At 45.6% G+C, this 23313-nt stretch overlaps 1 protein-coding gene across 10 annotated transcripts in view; it reads left to right on the top strand.

Moving 5' to 3' along the window:
• The window catches only part of LOC134351041 (ankyrin-1-like), a 315455-nt gene that overhangs the window by 165644 nt on the left and 126498 nt on the right, over nt 1-23313 (top strand). For all 10 annotated transcript variants that reach the window (XM_063057044.1, XM_063057043.1, XM_063057036.1 and 7 more), the window contains 6 exons: nt 446-544; nt 2941-3039; nt 9691-9888; nt 12199-12297; nt 20318-20416; nt 22709-22906. In XM_063057044.1, coding sequence (XP_062913114.1) covers nt 446-544; nt 2941-3039; nt 9691-9888; nt 12199-12297; nt 20318-20416; nt 22709-22906 — 792 coding nt within the window. The remainder of the gene's footprint in view (nt 1-445; nt 545-2940; nt 3040-9690; nt 9889-12198; nt 12298-20317; nt 20417-22708; nt 22907-23313) is intronic.

Here is a 23313-nt window from a genome sequence, read left to right as displayed (position 1 = left end):
TCCTCTCCCCTCCCTCCCCCTCTCTCCCCCCTCTCTCTCCCCTCTCCCCCCCTCTCCCCCCCCTCCCCCCTCTCCCCCTCTCTCTCTCCCCCTCTCTCTCCCCCCCTCTCTCCCCCCCTCTCTCTCCCCCTCTCCCCCTCTCTCTCCCCCCTCTCTCTCCCCCCCCCTCTCTCCCCTCCCCCTCTCTCCCCTCCCCCTCTCTCCCCTCCCCCTCTCTCCCCTCCCCCTCTCTCCCTCCCCCTCTCTCCCTCCCCCTCTCTCCCCCTCTCTCTCCCCCTCTCTCTCCCCCTCTCTCCCCTCCCCCTCTCTCCCCTCCCCCTCTCTCCCCCCCTCCCCCTCTCTCCCCTCCCCCTCTCTCCCCTCCCCCTCTCTCCCCTCCCCCCTCTCTCTCCCCTCCCCCTCTCTCCCCCCCCTCTCTCTCCCCCCCCCTCCCCTTGTGTTCCAGTCAGGACTGACGCCGCTCCATGTCGCTGCCTTCATGGGAAACCTGAATATTGTCACCAAGTTACTACAGCATGGAGCCTCCCCAAACGTATCCAACGTGGTGAGTGGTTGGACTGATGCCCATTGCAGTTTAGAAGGATGAGGTGTGATACTGTTGAAGCATAGGGGATCCTCAGTGGGATTTCTGGGGTCGACAGTGAGAGGGTTTTTTACGCGTCTTTGCTGTAAGGAGCCACCATTTAAGATGGAAGTAAGGAGGAACAATTTGAATCTCTGAAACCTTCTATCCCAGAGAGCTGTGGGGAGGGGGAGGGTGCAAGAGACACTGGCCATTGGAAGCTTCCTGATATTCCCATCATACGTAGTTTGCTGCACATCCTCTAACCACAATGACCTCTGTCTACAGAGGAGGTTCACAAGAACGATCTCGGGAATGAAAAGGTTAATGTATCAGGCGTGTTTGATGGCGCTGCACCTGAACACTGAAGCTTAGAGGAATGAGGGGGATATCTTACTGAAACCCTTCGAACACTGAAAGGCCTTGAGTGGATTTGGAGAGGGTATGTCCTACGTTGGGAGAGTTGAGGACCAAAGGGCACAGCCCCAAATTAGAAGGACATCCCTATATCACAGAGATGGAAAGGAATTTCTTTAGTCAGAGGCTGGTAGAACATAGAACGTAGAACAGTATAGCACATTACACGCCCTTCGGCCCACAATGTTGTGCCGACCCTCAAACCCTGCCTCCATATAACCCCCCACTTTAAATTCCTCCATATACCTGTCTAGTAGTCTCTTAAACTTCACTAGTGTATCTGCCTCCACCACTGACTCAGGCAGTGCATTCCACGCACCAACCACTCTCTGAGTTAAAAACCTTCCTCTAATATCCCCCTTGAACTTCCCACCCCTTAACTTAAAGCCATATCCTCTTGTACTGAGCAGTGGTGCCCTGGGGAAGAGGCACTGTCTGTCCACTCTATCTATTCCTCTTATTATCTTGTACACCTCTATCATGTCTCCTCTCATCCTCCTTCTCTCCAAAGAGTAAAGCCCTAGCTCCCTTAATCTCTGATCATAGTGCATACTCTCTAAACCAGGCAGCATCCTGGTAAATCTCCTCTGTACCCTTTCCAATGCTTCCACATCCTTCCTGTAGTGAGGCGACCAGAACTGGACACAGTTCTGGTGAATCTGTGGAATTCATTGCCGTGGATGGCTGTGGAGGCCAAATCACTGGGTATATTTAAAGCGGAGGTTGATAGGTTCTTGATTAGTAAGGATGTCAAAGGTTATGAGGAGAAGATGGGAGAATGAGTTGACAGGAAAAGTAAATCAGCCGTGATGGAATGGCAGAGAAGACTCAATGGGCTGAGCAGCCTAATTTTGCTCCCATGTGTTATGGTCGTATGGTCTTTGACTCAGAGTCACAGATCGTGACCAAGGGAGGTGTTTCTGTTATCCCACCGGATACACAAGCGCATAGGTTTCAGGGTTTCAGACTGGGCTCTGGTACTGTGGCAAGGAGGAAGATCTGCAGAAATTTCCCTAACCGTATTCCTCTATATTGCCCAAAATATTCTCAAGAAACAAGTAAAAAAAACCACATTTAGATTTCTTCACCTCTTAACTATCTGAATATATGATGTCCATGTCAGAATTATCAGAAACAGAAGGTCACAGGGTTATGGAGAGGGGAGGAGTTTCAAAGGGCATCTATGAGAGTTTATTTTTAGACAGAGTGGCTGATATCTGAAGCTCAGTGAAAAAGGAGGTGGTAGAATTGGACATACTGTAAAATCACTGTGTTTAAAATGCATTTAAACAAGCATGTGTAGGCAAGAGACAGGTGGAGACAGTCCTGGTGCAGCACATGGGTTTAGTGTAAATGTCAGAATGGATATGGTGGGCTGAAGGACTTGTGACTGTGTTGTATGGCTTTATGTCTCTTGGGTTTTAACAAAGCACACGGCTACTTCCTCCTATTTAAAGTCCAGTTGGAGGGTTCAGGTGTGCGTATTTTTAACTTCCCTCTGCTTCACCTGCACCTTTCAGGCTTTATTTTAAAAGCTTCTGCTTCTTGCTTCTTTGCCGAATCCTTGCTCCAGTTGTTCCACTGAAGCTAGAAGAAATAAGGTGAGCTGCGGCGGTCGCAACAGTCTGCGGAGCCGCGGGCTTAGGCCAAATGTGCTGTCGTTTGGATGCCGTCCATGAGCCTGTCCACGCTTTCCGATCCCGAACAGAGTCCTCTTATGAGAGGTCCAACGAGCTGCCCGTTCCTCACGTCATCAGTCAACGGCCACTTGCCTGTGGCTGATAATGCCCTGCTGGACCATAGGAGGACTGGATGCAAGCCATTTCATTACCAACTAATGCGGGGTAGCGTGGCGCCAAACACAGAGTCTCGCTCAGGCCGCTGCCGGTTCTTGGGTTCTTTCCGAGAGCCGTTTCTTTGGGGTAAATTTTCTGTTTCCTGTTTTGTTTCATTTGCTGCAGAAAGTAGAGACTCCGTTGCACATGGCAGCAAGAGCGGGCCAGACTGAGGTGGCGCGGTTCTTACTCCAAAACAAGGCTCAAGTCGATGCCAAAGCCAAAGTGAGTTGGAAGGATGAGATCCATGTTTAGGCACAGGGGGATGTAGGATGGTGTATGTGTGTCTATATATGTGTGGATGCACATATATTGGGTGTATGTGTATGCATGCATGCACATATATTGAGTGTGGGGGTGCGTGCACGCATATATTGTTTGTGTATGTACGTGCACGTGTGCATAGACAACTATTGAGTGTCTGTGGTGCGGCATGTATTTTGTGCAGGCGTCTGTGCCTGTGAGAGAGACTGAGGGCATCTGAATCTGCAAGTATATCTGAATTACATAATCAGATATTTAATTGGATATTCGCATGGCACGTGTGTGTGCTTGCATATACTCCGTGGCCACTTTATTTGGTGCACCTGCACACCAGCTCGTTAATGCAAATCGCTAATCAGCCAATCATGTGCCTGGCAACTCAATGCTTAAAAGCGTGCAGGCATGGTCACGAGGTTCAGCTGTTCTTCAGACCAAACACCAGAATGAGCAAGACATGTGACCAAGTGGCTTTGACCGTGGAATGATTGTTGGTGCCAGACGGGGTGGTTTGAGTACCTCAGAAACTGCTGATCTCCTGTGATTTGCATGCGCAACAGTTTCTACAGTTTACAGAGAATGGTGCGATAAACAAAAAAAAAGCACCCAATGGGTAACAGTGCTGTGGGCGAAAATGCCTTGTTAATGGGTGTCAGAGGAGAAATGCCAAACTGGTTCAAAATGACAGGAAGGCAACAGTAACTCAGATAACCACACATTTCAACAGTGGTGTACAGAACAGTGTCTCTGAATGCACAACATGTCAAACCTTGATGTGACTGGTCTACAGCAGAAGATTATAGACATACACTCAGTGGCCACTTTATTAGGTAAAGGAGCAAGCTAATAAAGTGTCCGGTGTGTGTATGTAAATGTGGGCAGGCATATCTGAGATAAGTAAGGACAGGGAGAGCAAGGTAACCAACCAGGTTGAAGAATCATTAATAAGCACATCTCAGTACTTTGCAAAAGTCTTGGGCACATATATACAGCTGGGGTGCCTAAGCCGGTTTGCACTATACCGTATTGGCCAATGTGGAACAGAGAGTTTGTAAATCTGGCGTGAGCAAAGGATGTTGGAGTATGGAGCGTTGCCGGAGGAGTGTGGGACCAGTGTCAGAGAAGGAGTGCCGGGGGGGGGGGGCACGGGCACAGACACAACCAGCCCTGAGACACAGGCAAGGTAATTTGATTCTAAACAATTGATCTATTGATCTTCACAGAAAGTCTCTCTAGTGCTTCCTATTCCTCCCCTCTCCTCTCTCCCATTCCCTTTTCCCAACCATGATTCCCCTCTCCCTGCCCCCTCAGTCCAAAATAGAGATCCTTATCAGAATCAGGTTTATCATCACTCACAAATGTCATGAACTTTTTTTGCAGCAGCAGTATAGTGCAATACATAAATTACTACAGTACTGTACAAAAGTCTCCAACACCATAGCTATATATATGTGCACTGTCTTTTGTACAGTACTGTCTATGTCTCCTGACATTCGCCTTTTTACAGGCATTCACACGGGCACTTAGAAGCAGCATTCACAAGAAAAGCAGGTGGCACGGTAGCGTAGTACTAGCAACCCGGGTTCAGTTCCTGCCGCTGCCTGTAACGAGCTTGTACGTTCTCTCCCTGACCGCATGGGCTTCCTCCGGGTGCTCAGGTTTCCTTCCACAGTCCAAAGATATACCAGTCGGTAGGTTAATTGATCATTGTAAATTGCCCCGTGATTAGGCTAGGGTTAAACTGCGGGATTGCTGGGCAGTGTAGCTCGAAGGTCTGGAAGGGCCTTTATCCGCACTGCATCTCACTATATAATTAAATTACTACAGTATTATGCAAAAGTCTTAGGCACCCTAGTTTTTTATATATATGTGTGTGTGTGTATATATATACACCTAAGTATTATATGTGCAGCATCATGCAAAGACTGGAAGACTGGGTGTGCAAGCATATGTCCAAATGTTGGTGCAGAGGTGTGTGTGTGTGTGTGTGTGTGTGTGTGTGTATTTGTGTCTGTTCAGAATATTTGGAACTTTAAACTACAATGCCCTGTCTTTCAAATCTCTGTCACTCCTGTGCATTTTTTTTTTTACTTAGAGTTGTGTTTTTTAAATAATGTTGAGATTACTTGCAGGAGTTTTGCTTCAAGCCGTTTGCAATATTTTTTGATCATGTGCATTAGCATTTTGTCCTTTTTTTAAATTTCAATTTCTATGGAAAGGTATGGAAAAGAGCTGAATTATCTCTGCTCATCTCTTCTCTGCCTCCTACTCTGATGGCAGGAAATTGTGTTGTTACAAGAGTCACCCCTTGTAATAATGATCAGGGAGGCACAGAGAGAACCTGTAATATCTGATAAGTACCTTTATTGCCTCAACAGAAGAACACCTAAACTTACACAACCAAATAAATGTATGCACACCCACTAAGTTTTCCTGACCTTCCATGAACAGTCAAAGACGAGAAAAGATACCAGTTTAAAAAGGAGTTTTTGTTGCTGGCCACGTGTTTTTTGTCATCCCGTTTCGACTCTCTATGTCCGTGGGGCACCTCACATCCATGATGGTGAATCTCCTGCAGAGTCAATGCCCTCTTTTATGTGAAAAACTCTGTTTTTTACTTATTTCTTGCCAATTCAAACATTGCATTCCAGTGTCATATCTATTGGTCATATGTCTTCTGACTTTTAACACCTTTTTATTGGCTCTTTCCCAAGCCAGCATCCATTTATTGCTCTCTTCCCAGCAAGCAACAATCGGTAATTTATGGCTCTGTATTCTCACTTACTAAACAGCTTGAAACACACAACAGATACAGACCCCAACAGTCATAAACCTGCATGTTATATCTAATCAAAGAACACCTCACAAATAACTTCTTATTTGGAAGTGATCTCTAGTACAGCAGATTACTTGGAGCATCATTATCTCGACTTGAAAACACTGATCAAGCCAAGTGACTTCATCTCACAAAATGGAGAGATATTTTCATAAAATAGCAGCCTCTATCTCCTCCCTCATGGCAAGAACAAAGGCAATTGGTCCGTCTGCTTCCACATTCTTTGATTCATTCGAATTCGCTGATTTGCAGACTGTAGTTCTTTTTGACCAACATCTCCCTCCTATTTATCTTAGGATCACTAGCCTCCTCTATTCTGTTGACTACTCATAGGTGGCCATGAATCCCCAGCAGGTATGCAACATTTACATTATACAAAGATAATGGTACCATTTACTTACTGAATTCATACACTCTATTGTATACAGGTAATCATCTCCTCTGTTTTACAAAACTGCCATCCTCTTCCTTTTGCACAACTTTGGCCTGTCACCTTCTAAGGTGATATACATTAACAATGCCATTATCATCATACATAAAATTGATATTACCACAGCATACAATACTATCCTTACCCATGGATGCATTTGAACATTCGATTCCCAATTCCAAAACTTATACCAAAAGTCTGAACCATTCAGTATTTCATTTGCTTTATCAGCATGTTTCAATAACTTTTGTATGTTTAGTCAATTGATGGATTATCTCCTTTGCCTCATCAACAACTTGTGTCTAGTCTGCAGTCAAATGAGGAATCGGTGGCAATTAGGTAACAACATAGTCCCTCATCTATCGATCCATATCAGTTTATTGGATTGAAAGGTTCTCCTTCCTTACCACATTTATTGCTGGCTGAGACAAAGCTCGTCCCCTGCCCCCCCCCGCCCCCAGAGTCAAATCTAAAGTCAATGCTCCCAACTACAACATTATGACTTTCCAAGGACACTATTTCCATCCCTTGGTATAACTCGTTGCTGTTGCTATGATATATCTGTTCCACCAATGCATATTGTATGAAAACTCACTATTTACAGGTAAAATAGGCAATGAACAATTCTTGTAAGTACTGAAACTACAATCCAGAAGTTTCGGTCTTGTCATCTCTTCTGGACAAGCCCAATGGTTTCCCCCTTTGATGACATCTTGATAAATCTATCCCTTTTCCAATACCCTTCCCAACAATTACAGTGTGATGATAGGAAGTTGTGAGAATTTCCCTTCAATCATTGGGTCCTATGAACATAATCTAAACAAACAGATGGACTGAGAAATGCCCTGCCCCTGTTTATCACACGGTATGAGTTACACTTATAACATTGGGCTTGACTTTGCTGTAGGCTGTTACAATTGTGGATTAATTTAGAGCTATGTTTAGTGATGGACCTCTCTGAAGGCTGGGGAATCAATGTGCAACACTGCACCCTGACTGGCGTGTCAGGGAAAAGAATGGACAGGGAAAGAAAGTTAACCAATCAGGTTGAAGAATCATTAGCCAATGACTTTTTCAAGACAGAGAACATTCAAATTCAGATGGATAAAAGACATTGAAAGATAAAACTAAAACAAAATCTGTAAAACAAAAGTTTAAGCATCTAGCTCCAATTGCAAGTTGAAATAATAAAATTGAACATACATAATAGTTGATTTCCGATTTTGGATGAGTGGTTAAGGCATCAAGCTACTGAGAAACTGGCCAATCTCCAAGGGTTATGGCAAGGTTGATTGGTATCCATGCCGTAAGGAAAGCAACTTCACAAAATTACTGTACTGTGCAAAAGTCTTAGGCACATATATACACTGTAGCTAGGGTGTCTAAGGCTTTTACACAGTGCTGTTTTTGACAACGTGGAATGCAGAGTGACTGTAAATCTGGCAGGAGCAAAGGATGATGGGAATGCTGAGGGCGGAACGCCACAGGAGGAGTGTGGGACAGGTGGCAGAGAGGGAGGGCTGGAGGCAGGGGATGGTGTGTGGGTGCACACACAGCCAGACCTGAAACGCCAGGCAAGGTCGTTTGATTCCAAACAAGTGGTTTATTGATCATTACAGAATGTCCCTCCGGTGCTTCCCACTCTCTCCCCTCTCCCTTCCCCTTTTCCCAACCATGATTCCCCTCTCCCTGCCCCCTTCCCACTCTCAGTCTGCAATAGAGACCCACATCAGAATCAGGTTGAGCATCACTCACATATGTCATGAATTTTGTTTTTTGCAGCAGCAGTACAGTGCAATACATAAAATTACAACAGTACTGTGCAAAAGTCTTAGGAGCACAAAGTATACAAATGTGCTTTTGCGCAGTACTGTGCATAAAGTTCAGTGGCAGGCAAGGATATCACTTCCTATGGTCCCAAAGTCACAGTACCTAGTTGTGTTGATCAAATTTCATTTCCTACATAAAATCTGGCGATTGGTTCGTGATAATCACATCTACCGGCATAGAGTAAAAATCTTTGCTTTGCCTGCCACCCATACAGATCATTTAAAACTGTCAGTAGATTGAGATAGTACAAAGGGAAATGCAATGAGAGAGTGAAATGTACTGTATCCAGAGGCCTCTGTGGATCACGGTCAACCATGGACGTTGTATTCCTAGCTGTCTAGATACACAAGCCAAGACAGTGCAATATAAAGAGCAAGCTGTTGCCCATGTAGCAAGCTCCCCCTCTCCACATATCTGAAAGATAGACATACTTTATTGATCCCGAGGGAAACTGGGTTTCGTTACAGTTGCACCAACCAATAGAGTATAAATATAGCAATATAAAACCATAAATAATTAAATAATATACCCAAAGGTGTGGCAGAGGCTGATGCAGTTTGGCGTCAGGTGTGTGGAAGGAGTTGCCAGGCAGCGTTGAACTCAACATTGGGGACTTCAGCTCTGGATTTTTCCCTTGGGATTCACTCCTGAAGACCAGGAGCTGGATTTGGTTGTTAGAGCCTGGTTAAGTCACACGCCATTGGGAGCATTTAATAGGTAATGGGAGATTATCCCCAATACCACCCCTGGTTATAACAGCCTTAAGGAACCTGTATATTGGTATAGAGTTAGAGCTGCAGAGATAGTGCAGTGCAGGCAGACAACTAAAGTGCAAGATAGATTGTGAGGTCGTGTTCATCTTTATGGTACAAGAGATCTGTTTGATAACTAGGAAAGGGCAGGATAGAAGCTGTCCTTAAGCCTGCTAGAGACACAAGAGATTCTGCAGTTGCTGAAAATCTGGATCAACACACACAAAATGCTGGAGGAACTCAGCAGGTCAGGCAGCATCTTTGGAGGGAAATGACATTCAATGTTCGGGCCAAGGGTCTCAGCCTGAAATGTTGACTGTTTTTTTTCCTCCATAGATGCTGGCTGGCCACTGAGTTCCTCCAGCATTTCATAAAGAGACGAGATTCTGCAGATGCTGGAAATCTTGAGCAACACACACAAAATGCTGGAGGAACTACAGGATCAGCTGAAATGCAGAGTCCTATTGAAGGGTCTCGGCCCAGAATGTCAACAGTGTACTCCCTTTTATAGAAACCTGACTTGCTCAGTTCCTCCAGCGTTTTGTGTGTGTTGCTCAAGCATTTTCTGTGTGTGTGTGTTGATCTTGACCTTGGTGATGTCTATTCACAAACTTGTGCATCTTCTGCCCGATTGCAGAGGGGAGAAGACAGGATGTCCAGGCTGGGAGGGGTCTCTGATTATGCTGGCTACTTTTCCGAGATAGCAGGTGCCTCTCTCCACAAGGTCTACTATAAAGTCTCCGTCACCACCTGTCTGCCCCACACAGGACGACCAGACTCCCCTGCACTGTGCTGCTCGCCTGGGCCACCTGGAGGTCGTCAAGCTTTTGCTGGAGAATGGAGCGTGCCCGAAATCGGCGACTACTGCAGGCCATACGCCCCTGCACATTGCCTCGCGGGAGGGGCATGTTGAAGTCGCAGAGATCCTGCTCGACCACGGAGCCTCACAGACCAGAATGACAAAGGTATGTGGGCAAGTTATCAACCAGTGCATTCAAGCAGGTGAAGAAAGGTGGAATGGACCTCCATTCTGGGTAAAGTTAGTCCTGATTGTGACACAAAGGCACACAGCTCTATTTACGGAACTTTATGTATTTATTGAGATACAGTGTGGAATAGGGCCTTCCAGCCCTTTGAGCTGCACCACCCAGCAACCCCCCAATTTAATCCTACCCTAATCAAGGGACAACTTACAATGATCAATTCATCTACCAACTGGTACATCTTTGGACTGTGGGAGGAAACCGGAGCACCCAGACGAACCCACGCTGTCACTGGGAGAACGTACAAACTTCTTACAGGCAGCAGCAGGAATTGAACCCGGGTCGCCTGCTAACCAACACACTACCATGCCTCTCCAGCTTGGAAGCTGACTGCAACTGGGGCTGTGTTACTGTGTCACAAATGGCTCCTGCCTCCCCCGGTCTGAGGAGGAGACCATGGAAAGTATGGGGTAGGTCTGCCCGCTACTAGACGTGGAGGGGCTAAGTCAGATGGTGAAGCCCCTCGAGCATTGAAAGGGGTACCTCATCCCAGAGCGACACACGAGTGGCAAGGGTGCTATGGTTTAAAAAAATACTGTGTTAACCCTATTTAATATTGTGACCAAGTGACACAAAGAATGTAAAAAAAATGACTGTGTTTACAGCTTGTGTATTGGTATTAGTCTATTATTGTCACACATACTGAGATGCAGTGAAAAACTTGTCTTGCTTACTGTTCATACAAATCAAATCATTACACAGTGCATTGAGCTAGAATCAGGTAAAATAATAACAATGATAAATAAAGTGTAATAACAGTGGGCTGGAAATATAAAAGCTCAGAATCAGATTTAATATCACCGGCACACGTTATGAAATTTGTTAACTTGGCGGCAGCAGTACAATGCAATACATGATAATAGAGAGGAAAAAACTGTGAATTACTTTATATATATATAACTGTGAATTAATTAATTTATACATATAGATAAAATAGTTAAATTAAATCATTTGAGCAAAAAGACAAGAGATCAAAAAGTATTGTTCATGGGTACAGAGGGAAGAAGTTGTTCCTGAATCATTGAGTGTATGTCTTCAGGCTCCTGTACCTCCTCCCTGATGGTAGCAATGAGAAGAGGGCATGTCCTGGGTGGTGGGGGTCCTTAATGACGGACGCCGCCTTTTTGAGGCACTGCTCCTTGAAGATACAACGGAGACTGGTGCAGTACAGTAAAATGCAAGATCATAACGAGGTAGATTTTGAGGACAAGAGGTCGCAAAAGGTCTGCTCAAGAACCTGATAACAGTGGATGGAAGACTGGGGATATGTGTTTTCAGGCTTTTGTATCTTCTGCCTGAGGGGAGAGGGGAGAAGAGGAGAGGATATCCGGGGTGGGCGGAATGTTTGATTATCCTGGTTGGTTTACTGAGGCAGAGTCCATAGAGGGGAGGCTGGCTCCTGTGATGTGCTGTACTGCCCACAACTCTCTGCAGTTTCTTGTGGTAACATGCAGAGCAGTGGTCATACCAAGGCGTTATGCATTCAGACAGAACAGTTTATATGGTGTAGAGATAAAAGCTGGTAAGAGTTGACAGGGACATGCCGAAGTAGAAGTGATGGTGAGCTTTCTTGGATGTACCATAAATGTGACTGGACCAGGATGTTCACACCTAGGAACTTGAAGCTCTCGACCTTCTCAACCTCAACACTTTTGATGTAGGCAGGAGAACGTGCACCACACCACCCCCCTCCCCATCCTTCCTGAATAAAGTTTTTCTTGAAATAAAGCAAATGTGGGGCAGGCAGGTCTGAACTCAGCAGTGCGCTCCAAGGGAATAACTCCCTGTAGGTCTGCTGCCATCCGGTTGAGGAACAGGTGGGATTAGCTGACATGGACAGCCAGCTAGCTTCCACAGCAATAACTGGGACGTGAGAATGGCACAGGAGCTTAGCAGTTAGCCAAACGCTATTACAGCGCAGGCAGGGTTTGATTCCTACCACTGTCTATAAGGAGTTTGTATGTTCTCTCCATATCTGCATGGGTTTCCTCTGGATTCTCTGGTGACCTCCCACATTCCAAAGGCGTATGGTTAACATTAGTGAATCGTGGGCATGTTATATTGGCGCTGGAATCGCGGCAGACGTGCAGGCCCAGCATAATCCTCGTGATTTGATTTGACACAAATGCCACATTTCACTGTATATTTCACCGCATGTGCGACAAATAAAGCTAATCTTTACTCTTCTGCATGTGCCCGTAGTGGTCTGACATGCTGTCCGTCTGTCCGCAGAAAGGGTTTACCCCAATCCATGTCGCTGCCAAGTACGGTAAAAGGCAAGTTATGGAACTGCTGCTTCGACGAGGAGGTCAGCCCAACGCTGCAGGAAAGGTAACTTTACATTCCAAACAGACCACATTATATCGCTTCAGTCTGTGGACCAGCATCAGATGTTCTCCAACAGTCGGAGTTTAGACCACATTGGTTCAATACTATATAATAAAAAAACTCTATGAGATGCTGGAGGATCTCAGCAGGTCAGGCAGCATCTGTGGAGAAAACTGGGCAGTCACCATTTCAGGTCAAGACCTTTTAACTGGACTTCATCAGTTCATTAGGAGGGACTCGACCCAAAACATTGACTGCCCATTGGCTTTTATACATTCAGTAGCTACTTTATCAGGTACACCTGTACACCTGCCCATTAGTGCAAGTATTTAATCAGCCAATCGTACAGCAGCAACTCAGTGCATAAAAGCATGCAGACATGGTCAAGAGGTCAGTTGTTGTTCAGAGCAAACATCAGAATGGGGAAGAAATGTAATCTAAATGATTTTGACTGTGTAATGATTGGTGGTGCCAGATGGGATAGTTTGATATCTCAGAAACCACTCACCTTCTGGGATTTTCATGCACAACAGCCTCTAGAGCTTACAAAGAATGGTGTAAAAAAACTAAAAAGTACATCAAGAAAGCAATAGTTCTGTGGATGAAAACACTTTGTTACCTAGAGATGTCAGAGGAGAATGGCTGGACTGGTTCAAGCTGACTGGAAGGTGACAGCAACTCAGATAAACACATGTTACAACAGTGTTGTGCAGAAGAGCATCTCGTTGAACCTTGAAGTGGATGGGCTACAACAGCAGAAGACCACAACCATACACACAGTGGCCACTTTATCAGGTGTAATTATCGTCATCATCATTAAATGTCAAGTCATATGACGTGGGCAAACATGGTCTTCCTTCTCGCTTGACATGATTATTCTTAGCAAAATTTTCTGCTGAAGTTTTTTCTCCATTGCCTCTTTCTGGACAGAGTCTTTACAAGACGGGTGACCCCAGCCATTATCAATACTCTTCAGAGATTGTCTGCCTGGTGTCAGTGGTCACATAACCAGGACTTGTGATATACACCAGCTGCTCATACAACCATCCACTACCAGCTTCCATGATGTTATGTGGCCCTGATCGGGGAGCTAAGCAGGTGACCAAGGGTGACCTGCAGGTTACAGGAGGGAAGGAGCGCCTTACACCTCCTTGGGTAGAGACATTTCTCCAACTCACCAACCCATTAGATATAAAAGGTACCTAATAAAGTGGCCACTGAGTGTAGGTGCAGTCTGATTTGCTGAGTTACTCCGGCATCTTGAATGAAGCTGCGGGTTCAAGCACCTGCAGCCTGTTGTGTGTCTGTGCAATCAACTAACTTGCTGGGGAAACTCAAACATTCGTGGTAATGGGCAAGTACAAGGAGACTGAACATGGAGAAACACATGATCTTCCGGAGGAACTCAACGAATTGAGCAGCATCTGTGGAGAGAAGGAATTGTCCATGTTCTGCGTCAGTAGTGAGAGAGGAGAGGGGAAAAGGGGCACGGTAGCATTGCAGTTAGTGCAATGCTTTACAGCACCAGCAGTGAGAGATCAGGCGTTCCCACTGCTGTCTATAAGGAGCTTGTACGATCTCTTGTGATTGGATGTGTTTCCTCAGTTTCCTCCCACATTCCATGTTCTACGAGTCTGTGGTGGCCAGTGCGATCATGTTTGCTGTTGTGTGCTGGGGCAGCAGGCTGAGGGTAGCAGACACCAACAGAATCAACAAACTCATTCGTAAGGCCAGTGATGTTGTGGGGATGGAACTGGACTCCCTGACGGTGGTGTCTGAAAAGAGGATGCTGTCCAAGTTGCATGCCATCTTGGACAATGTCTCCCATCCACTACATAATGTACTGGGTGGGCACAGTACATTCAGCCAGAGACTCATTCCACCGAGATGCAACACAGAGCATCATAGGAAGTCATTCCCGCCTGTGGCCATCAAACTTTACAACTCCTCCCTTGGAGGGTCAGACATCCTGAGCCAATAGGCTGGTCCTGGACTTATTTCTTGGCATAATTTATATACTAGTATTTAATGATTTATGGTGCAACTGTAACGAAAACCAATTTCCCCCGGGATCAATAAAGTATGACTATGACTATTCCAGAAACATGCTGGAGCTGGAGCTGGATGCATCTGGGAGGCTGAAAACTTCATAACTGAGGCATTTACTGAGGTGGTCAGTACTACTTTGCAGGCTTCACATAGTGGATGGGTGACCACCAGGAGAAGTAGGGGGAGTAAACAGTCAGTACAGTTTCCCTTGTGACCAGACCCCTCGGCCACAAATACACCTCTTTGGATACTGCTGGGATGAGTGACCTATCAGGGCACAGCAGCAGCAGTCAGGCCAGGAGCCCTGTGGCTGGCTCTGAGGCTCAGCTGGGGAAGGGTGAAGTCAGGCAGAGCGGTAGACTCGATAGTTAGAGGGATGGACGCCAGATTCTCTGGTCGCGAAAGAGAAGCCAGGAGTGTTGTCACGGTCCAAGCTGTCTCAGAGTGGCTGCGGAAGATTCTCAAGTGGGAGAATGAGCAACCAGAAGCCATGGGGCTCATTGGCACCGATGAGACACAGTAGGTAGAAAGGGGAAAGTGGTCTTGCAGAGTGAGTATAGGAAGTTAGGGAGGAAGCTGAAGAGCAGGGCTTTCCAAGGTAGTAACCGCTTGATTACTCCCAGTGCCACGTGTTACTCAGGGCAGGAATAAGATGATGGTCTAGATAGGTGAATGAGTGGCTGAATTGGTGCAAGGGTCAGGGGTTCAGATTTCTGGATCACTGAGATCTCTTCTAGGGAATGTATAACCTGTACAAAAAAGATGGGTTACACCTGAACCCGAGGGAGATCAATATCCTTGCAGGCTGATTTGTTAAAGCTGTTGGGGAGGGTTTAAACTAAATTAGCAGGAGAATGGGAATCAGAGTGATTGGACAGAGGATGGGGCGGTTGGTCTACAAGTAGATGCAGTGTGTAGTGAGACTGTGAGGAAGGACAGGCAGATGATTGCATTCAATGGGGTGAGTTGAAGTGTAACGTGGGGGCAATATCAAAAAGGGTGTTGAATACAGGATTGAATATGCTATATTTCAATGCATGCAGTATATGGAATAAGTTTAGATTATCTTGTCGCGCAGTTGGAGATTGACAGGTAGGATGTTGTGGGCATCACTGAGCCGTGGCTGAAGGAAGATCATAGTTGGGAGCTGAACATCCAAGAATACACCTTGTTTCGGCAGGACCGGCCAGGTAGGCAAAGGAGGTGGAGTGGTTCTGTCAGTAAAATCGAAATCAAATCCTTAGATAGATAGATAGATACTTTATTGATCCCGAGGAAAACTGCGTTTCATTACAGCCGCACCAACCAAGAATAGAGCATAAATATAGCAATACAAAAACCACAAACTATCAAACAACAAAATGCAAACTATGCCAGATGGAAATAAGTCCAGGACCAGTCTATTGGCTCAGGGTGTCTGACCCTCCACAGGAGGAGCTGCAAGTTCGATGTTTACAGGCAGGAACGACATCCCATGCCGCCCAGTGTTGTATCTCAGTGGAATATGGCCGAAGTCCAACAGTAAAAAGTTCAATATCCGGTCTACAAACACATTCCTCGATTGTAATATGACCAGGATTGTGCCATTTGTTGTTAACCAGAACAGTAAGCACCCAATTCCTTTATGCTTACTGCTCTCAGGAAGGGATGATATAGGATCAGAAGATGTAGAATCCTTGTGGGTAGAGTTAAGAAACTGAGCAAGCCCCTGATCAGAGTTATATACAGACCTCTGAACAATGGGAAATAGAAAAGTCATGCAATAAGGGTAATATTATGATAGTCATGGGACATTTCAATATGCAGGTAGATTGGGAAAATCATGTTGGTGCTGGATCCCAAGAGAGGGGATTTGTAGAATGCTTATGAGATATCTTTTTAGAGCAGCTGTGGTTGTGCCCACTAGGTAAAAGGAAATTCTGGATTGGGTGTTGTGGCATGAACTAATTTTATTAGGGAGCTTAAGATAATGAAACCCCAAGGAGGCAGTGATGATAATATGATAGAATTCACCTGCAGTTTGAGAGTGAGAAGCTAAAATCAGTTATATCTGTATTACAGTGGAATAAAGGGAATTATAGAGGCATGTGAGAGAAGCTGGCCAAAGTTGATTGGAAGGGGACACTAGCAGGGATGATGGCAGATCAGCAATTTGGAAAGCACAGGATAGATACATCTATAAAATAAAGAAGTATTCTAAAAGGAGGATGAGGCAACCGTGACTGACAAGGGAAGTTAAAGCAAAAGAGAGGGCATATAATATAGCAAAAATTAGTGGGAATTTAGAAGACTGGGAAACTTTTAAAAACCAACAGAAGGCAACCAAAAAAATACCATGATTAAAAAATGAAATATGAAGGTAAGCTAGTCAATAATATAAAAGAAGATACAAAAAGTTTTTTCAGATATACAAAGAGTGAAAGAGTGGCAAAGTGGATATTGGACAGCAGGAAAATGATGTTGGAGAGGTAGTAATGGGGCTCAAAGAAATGGCTGGTGTCAGTGGTCACATAACCAGGACGTGATAAGCACCAGCTGCTCCTACGACCATCTACCATCTGCTCCCATGGCTTCACATGACCCTGATCGGGGGACTAAGCAGGTGCTGCACTTTATCCTAGCCTGACCCACAGGTTAGCAGAGGGAAGGAGCATCTTCCACCTCATTTGGCAGAGACTTATCGCCACCCTGTCATCTATATGTTGAGGGAAAGGTAACAAAATAGGGAGGACCACAATTCATGTGGGATGGAGAAAAGGGGGAAACCTTCCACTGGAGGCCAGGGTTACCTAATAATGTTTGGGATGTAGGCTATCCAGGTGTTGGTTCTCTAGTTACATTGGGCCACACTCTGGCATTAGTGAAATCCAAGGATGGATAGGACCTTACATTTATATAAACAATAGTTGTACAGAAGCTAGGTGCCCCACTAAATCTTCTTGCTGTGATTGTGTTAACTCATTCAATACGACGTGATGCAAGTGACACTTTTCTTGTGAAATGCATAGAGCTGGTCCTGCACTCTGAGCACAAGCCAGGCAATAGAACATAGAACATAGAATAGTACAGCACAGTACAGGCCCTTCGGCCCACAATGTTGTGCCGACCCTCAAACCCTGCCTCCCATATAAGCCCTCACTTTAGATTCCTCCATATACCTGTCTAGTAGTCTCTTAAACTTCACTAGTGTATCTGCCTCCACCACTGACTCAGGCAGTGCATTCCACGCACCAACCACTCTCTGAGTAAAAAACCTTCCTCTAATATCCCCCTTGAACTTCCCACCCCTTAACTTAAAGCCACGTCCTCTTGTATTGAGCAGTGGTGCCCTGGGGAAGAGGTGCTGGCTATCCACTCTATCTATTCCTCTTATTATCTTGTACACCTCTATCATGTCTCCTCTCATCCTCCTTCTCTCCAAAGAGTAAAGCCCTAGCTCCCTTAATCTCTGATCATAATGCATACTTTCTAAACCAGGCAGCATCCTGGTAAATCTCCTGTGTACCCTTTCCAATGCTTCCACATCCTTCCTATAGTGAGGTGACCAGAACTAGACACAGTACTCCAAGTGTGGCCTAACCAGGGTTTTATAGAGCTGCATTATTACATCGCGACTCTTAAACTCTATCCCTTGACTTATGAAAGCTAACACCCCATAAGCTTTCTTAACTACCCTATCCACCTGTGAGGCAACTTTCAGGGATCTGTGGACACGTACCCCCAGATCCCTCTGCTCCTCCACACTACCAAGTATCCTGCCAATCACTGATGCATGAAGTTCGATTTCACTGCCATAAGACCATAAGACACAGGAGCAGAATTAGGCCATTCAGCCCATTGAGTCTGTACTTTACTCTAAAGGACTCATATAAAATAAATAAATTACAGTTACTGACTGGGCCAAAGCAAATGTAAAACATAGTGGTCACAGGTCAGCAGAGAGCAGTACTTAGATAGACAATAATCACTTATAAAACAAACCATTCTGTCATCCTTACCTGCCAACAGGAACCTATCAGTGGACAAACTAAAATGAAGTGAATATTTGCTAATTTGGTTTTTGTAGAGGAAAGGAGGTACTGACTCCTTAGAAGGGCTTCTCAGTTAAATAAGTATTTCTTTTAATCATAAAAGGGTTTAAACCAGCAATAATGATAGTTTCATTTAAACATATTAAAATTCCTGCACAAAAGCAGTAGGGAAAGGGAGTTACTTGGACAGAGAACTATTGAGCAACACTCACAAAATACTGGTTGAACTCAATAGGTCAGTCAGCATCTGTGGACCCTTCATCAGGATGGGTCTCGACCCAAACAGTCAGCTTCATTTCCTGACCTATTGAGTTCCTCCAGCACTTTTTGCGTGTTGCTCTGGATTTCCAGCATCTAGAGAGTCTCCTGCATTTCAGATACCATTTTGAAGTTGGAGGAAAGAGTTTATCTTCTTTGGTGTGGTAATTGGTTTATTATTGTCACATGTACCAAGATACGGTGAAAAAACTTTAGTTTTGCTTGCATTCAGACAGAGTAGGGCATACATAATTATGTCAAAGTAGTAGAACCAAACAGAATACAGAATATGGTGTAACAGTTTGTTTTAAACACAAGAAAGTCTGAAAATTTGGAAACCTAAAGCAACACATACAGAATGCTGGCGGAACCCAGCTGCTCAGGCAGCATCTATGGAAATGAATGAGCAGTCGATGGGCAAGACCCTTCATCAGGAGTAAGGAAGGGGGAAGATGCCAAAATAAAAAGATGCTGGAGGGAAGAAAGGGGCTACCTGGAAGGTAATAGGTGAAGGTAGGTGGGTGGGAAAGGTCAAGGGCTGAAGAAGAAGGAATCTGAGGAGAGTGGACCCATAGGAGAAAGGGAAGGAGGAGGGGACCCAGGGGGGAGTAATAGGCAGGTGAAAAAACGTTAAAGGTCAGAGTGGGGAGTGGGGGGGGGGGTGGAATTATTTGTACAAATAGTTTGTCTGTAGGGTTGTTCGCCAAGCCTAGAGGTTGTGCACAGGCGATATCACCTCGACTGGTGGTGAAACGTTTGCATCTGAAAGAAACGTATAAAATTATGAAAGGGATTGATAAGATAGGGGCAGGAAAGTTGTTTCCACTGGTAGGTGAGAAGAGAATTAGGGGACATAGCCTCAAGATTCGGGGAGTAAATTTAGGACAGAGATGAGGAGGAACTGCTTTTCCCGGAGAATGGTGAATCTGTGGAATTCTCTGCCCATTGAAGCAGTGGAAGCCACCTCAGTAAATATATTTAAGACAAGGTTGGATAGATTTTCGCATAGTAGGGGAATTAAGGGTTATGGGGAAAAGGCAGGTAGATGGAGATGAGTCCATGGTCAGATCAGTCATGATCTTATTGAATGGCGGAGCAGGCTCGACAGGCCAGATGGCCTACTCCTGCTCCTATTTCTTACGTTCAAGACTCAGACAACAACCCTACAGACAAGCAGTCAAACCAAGCTACCAATCTTCTCTTGCATTTCAATGGTGTAGCAGTAACAGAAGCAAGTCCGGCACAAGTAGACAAATAAGGTACAAGGGCCACGGCAAAGTAGATTGGGAGATCAAAAGTTCATCTTAAGAGGTCTGTTCAAGATTCTGAGAGATACCAGTGGGATAGAAGCTGTCCCTGAGTCTGGTGACCCATGCTCTCAAACCCATGTACCTTCCACCCAATTAGAGAGTGAGTGACCAAGGTGGGAGGGGTCATTGTTTTATTTGGTTGTGTTCCTATGGCAACAGGTTGTGTAATGGAGGGAAAGGCTGGTTTGCATACTGGATCAGTTTGCCTTCACAAATATCTTGCAGTTTCTTGCGTCTTGGGCAGAGCAGTTGCCACACCAAGGTGTGTTGCAGCTGGACAGAATGCTTTCTACATCAGGATTGTTGTTGGGTCTTTATAGCTTGAGAAACGAGACCATCTCCTCCTCTCACACCTGTCCTCCACCTCCCTTGCAGAACGGGCTGACCCCACTCCATGTGGCAGTTCACCATGACAACCAAGACATCGTGAAGCTTCTTCTCGAACAAAATGCATCTCCGCATGCCACGGCACGGGTAAGTACAGGCAAGACACTACCACCTGCCAGGGCCTTTAGCTAGCAGAGCTGTAGTGTAAGGAGTTTGAACAACCAGTCAGCTGTAGGGAAGGAGAGCCTCGGTGTACCTCATCCACCAAGAACACCAGTACTCCTGGTGTATAAGATGATAAGAGGCATACAGTAGATAGAGTGGACAGCCAACACCTATTTCCCTAAGCAGAACTGACTCGGAGGGAAGAAGGAGGCTTATTTTTAAGGTTATTTGACAAAAGTATGGGGGGGAGGCAGGAATTCCTTGGAGTTTAGAAGAATGAGGGGGGACCTCATAGAAACATTTCGAATGTTGAAAGGCATGGACAGAGTGGATGTGGCAAAGTTGTTTCCTATGATGGGGGGAGTCTAGTACGAGAGGGCATGACTTAAGGATTGATGGGCGCCCTTTCAGAACAGAGATGCGAAGAAATTTTTTTAGCCAGAGGGTGGTGAATCTATGGAATTTGTTGCCACGAGCGACAGTGGAGGCCAAGTCAGTGGGTGTATTTAAAGCAGAGATTGATAGGTATCTGAGTAGCCAGGGCATCAAAGGTTATGGTGAGAAGGTGGGGGAGTGGGACTAAATGGGAGAATGGATCAGCTCATGATAAAATAGTGGAGCAGACTCGATGGGCCAAATGGCCAACTTCTGCTCCTTTGTCTTATGTCTTATGGAATAAGAGAAACGGAAGAAATTTGGTAGAAAAGGCAGATGCAATAGGGCCATTTAAGAGACTCTTATATAGGCAAAAGGCTGAAAGAAAATTTGAAGACTATGTGGGAGGGAAGGGCTAGGTTGATCTTGGAGTAGGTTAAAGATCGGCGCAGCATCATGAGCTGAACAGTCCGATCTGTGCTGTACGGTTAGCGGGTGCAGCGGTCCTCCTCTCTAGCTGAGCAGAAGACACCTTTCACTGTTAAAATACAAGGCTAAGATCCATTGTTACACATGATGTGGATTCATAAGAGATTCCAGGTGCTGAAACTGGAGTAACACACAACACATTTCCCTCCCCACTTCCCTTGTATAGATACTCCCCCTCAAACATCAGAACCATCAGGCTCATGAATAAAAGGGGAAAACTGCACTCACTTGCTCCATCATTGAAATGTTCCCACAACTAATTATCTCACTTTTAAGGAATATTTATCTCGTTATCTCATGTTCTCATTATTTATTGTTATTTATTTATACTCACATCTGCGCGGTCCATTGTCTTCTGCACTCTGGGTGATTGTTAATTGATCCTGTTATAGTTACTATTCTGTAGATTTGCTGAGTGTGTCCTGTGGGTTGAATCTCAGGGTTGTGTATGGTGATGTATAATAGGCATCCGTTAGTCTCGTGAGACCATGGATTTGTGCCTTGGAAGGTTTCCAGGGTGCAGGCCTGGGCAGGGTTGTATGGAAGACCGGTAGTTGCCCATGCTGCAAGTTTCCCCTCTCCACGCCACCGATGTTGTCCAAGGGAAGGGCACTGGGGCCAATACAGCTTGGCACCGGTGTCGTCGCAGAGCAATTTGTAGTTAAGTGCCTTGCTCAAGGACACAACACACTGCCTCAGCTGAGGCTCGAACTCACGACCTTCAGATCACTAGACCAACACCTTAACCACTTGGCCACGTACCAACACGTGGTATGTACTTGGTGACGTATATGTACTTTGATAATAAAATTTATTTTGAGCTTTAATGTTTCATTTTCCTCTCCTATCAGATTTTGTTACCTTTAGCCTTTTATTGCTTCCACCTTTTATCTCCCAGTTTTTGACACCATGCTGACTCTCCTCCCTCCCTCATCTGCCTGTCACCATGACTCACTTGGATCAACCTACCACCAGCCGGCTATTGCTCCATCTCTTCCCTTCACCTCTTTTTACTGGCTGTCTCCCTCTATCTTCCTGTCCAGACGAAGGGCCTCGATCCACAATATCAATTGTCCCATCTTCCTGACACACTGAATTCCTCCAGAATTTTTTTAAGCTGCAGCACACAGCATGGTAGACTAAAATCTCAACCCCTCCCCCAGACCTTCTGAAGTTCCAGGCTGAAAAACACGTGGGTGGTGATGCACCTATTCACAGAGGACAAAGATGAATACCCCAGACAAGGTCTTCAGTGATATTGAGTTGAGCCGGTAACCTAGGCAACCATCCGTTGCCAAGGGAGCAAAATGGCTACCCTCATCACATAGTGTTTCACTAAGTGCATTGACCTAGCTTGATGGGCAGCGTCTGAACCAGACTAGAGTGATGGTAAATGTGTGCCAATTTCAGAACGGCTACGCCCCACTACACATCGCCGCCAAGCAGAACCAGACGGAGATAGCGAGGATCCTGTTGGAGTACGGAGCCTCGGCCAACACGGAGTCCTTCCAGGGGATGACACCTTTGCACCTGGCAGCCCAGGACGGCCACATGGAGATGGTCAACTTGCTCCTTAGCAATGAAGCAGATACCAACCTGAGCAGTAAGGTAGGGACCAGCAAGTAGAACACCAAACAGGGTTGGGGGGGCGGTTGTGTAAGGGGTCCATCAGGCCTTCCATCCTGTCTGCCGTGCTTCAATAGTTCCTACACTGCCAGTGGATTGTGGGTTCAATTCCCGCCGCTGCCGCTCCAACAAGGCACTAATCCATAGAAATGGAATTTTTTTCATGGTTTGCTTCTCGGCCTGGCTAAGGCGGCCATCCATGGGTCCAGGTGTTGGGCAGCTGGGGGTTCTGTCCAAGCCGATTGCCTGGCCCTCTTCTGGGGTTATGTCCCTGCAGAAGGAGCATGCAATATCCACAAGTACTTTGGAGGCCTTCTGGGACATGTGCATACCACAGGGGCTTGAGTGTGTTCTGACTAGAGCTGACTGTGTCATAATTTTGAAGCTAT

This window comes from Mobula hypostoma, chromosome 8, assembly GCF_963921235.1.
Source record: "Mobula hypostoma chromosome 8, sMobHyp1.1, whole genome shotgun sequence".
NCBI classification, from domain to species: Eukaryota; Metazoa; Chordata; class Chondrichthyes; order Myliobatiformes; family Myliobatidae; genus Mobula; species Mobula hypostoma.
Note: the sequence above shows the minus strand (reverse complement) of the source record. Positions and strands in the feature narration are given on the sequence as shown.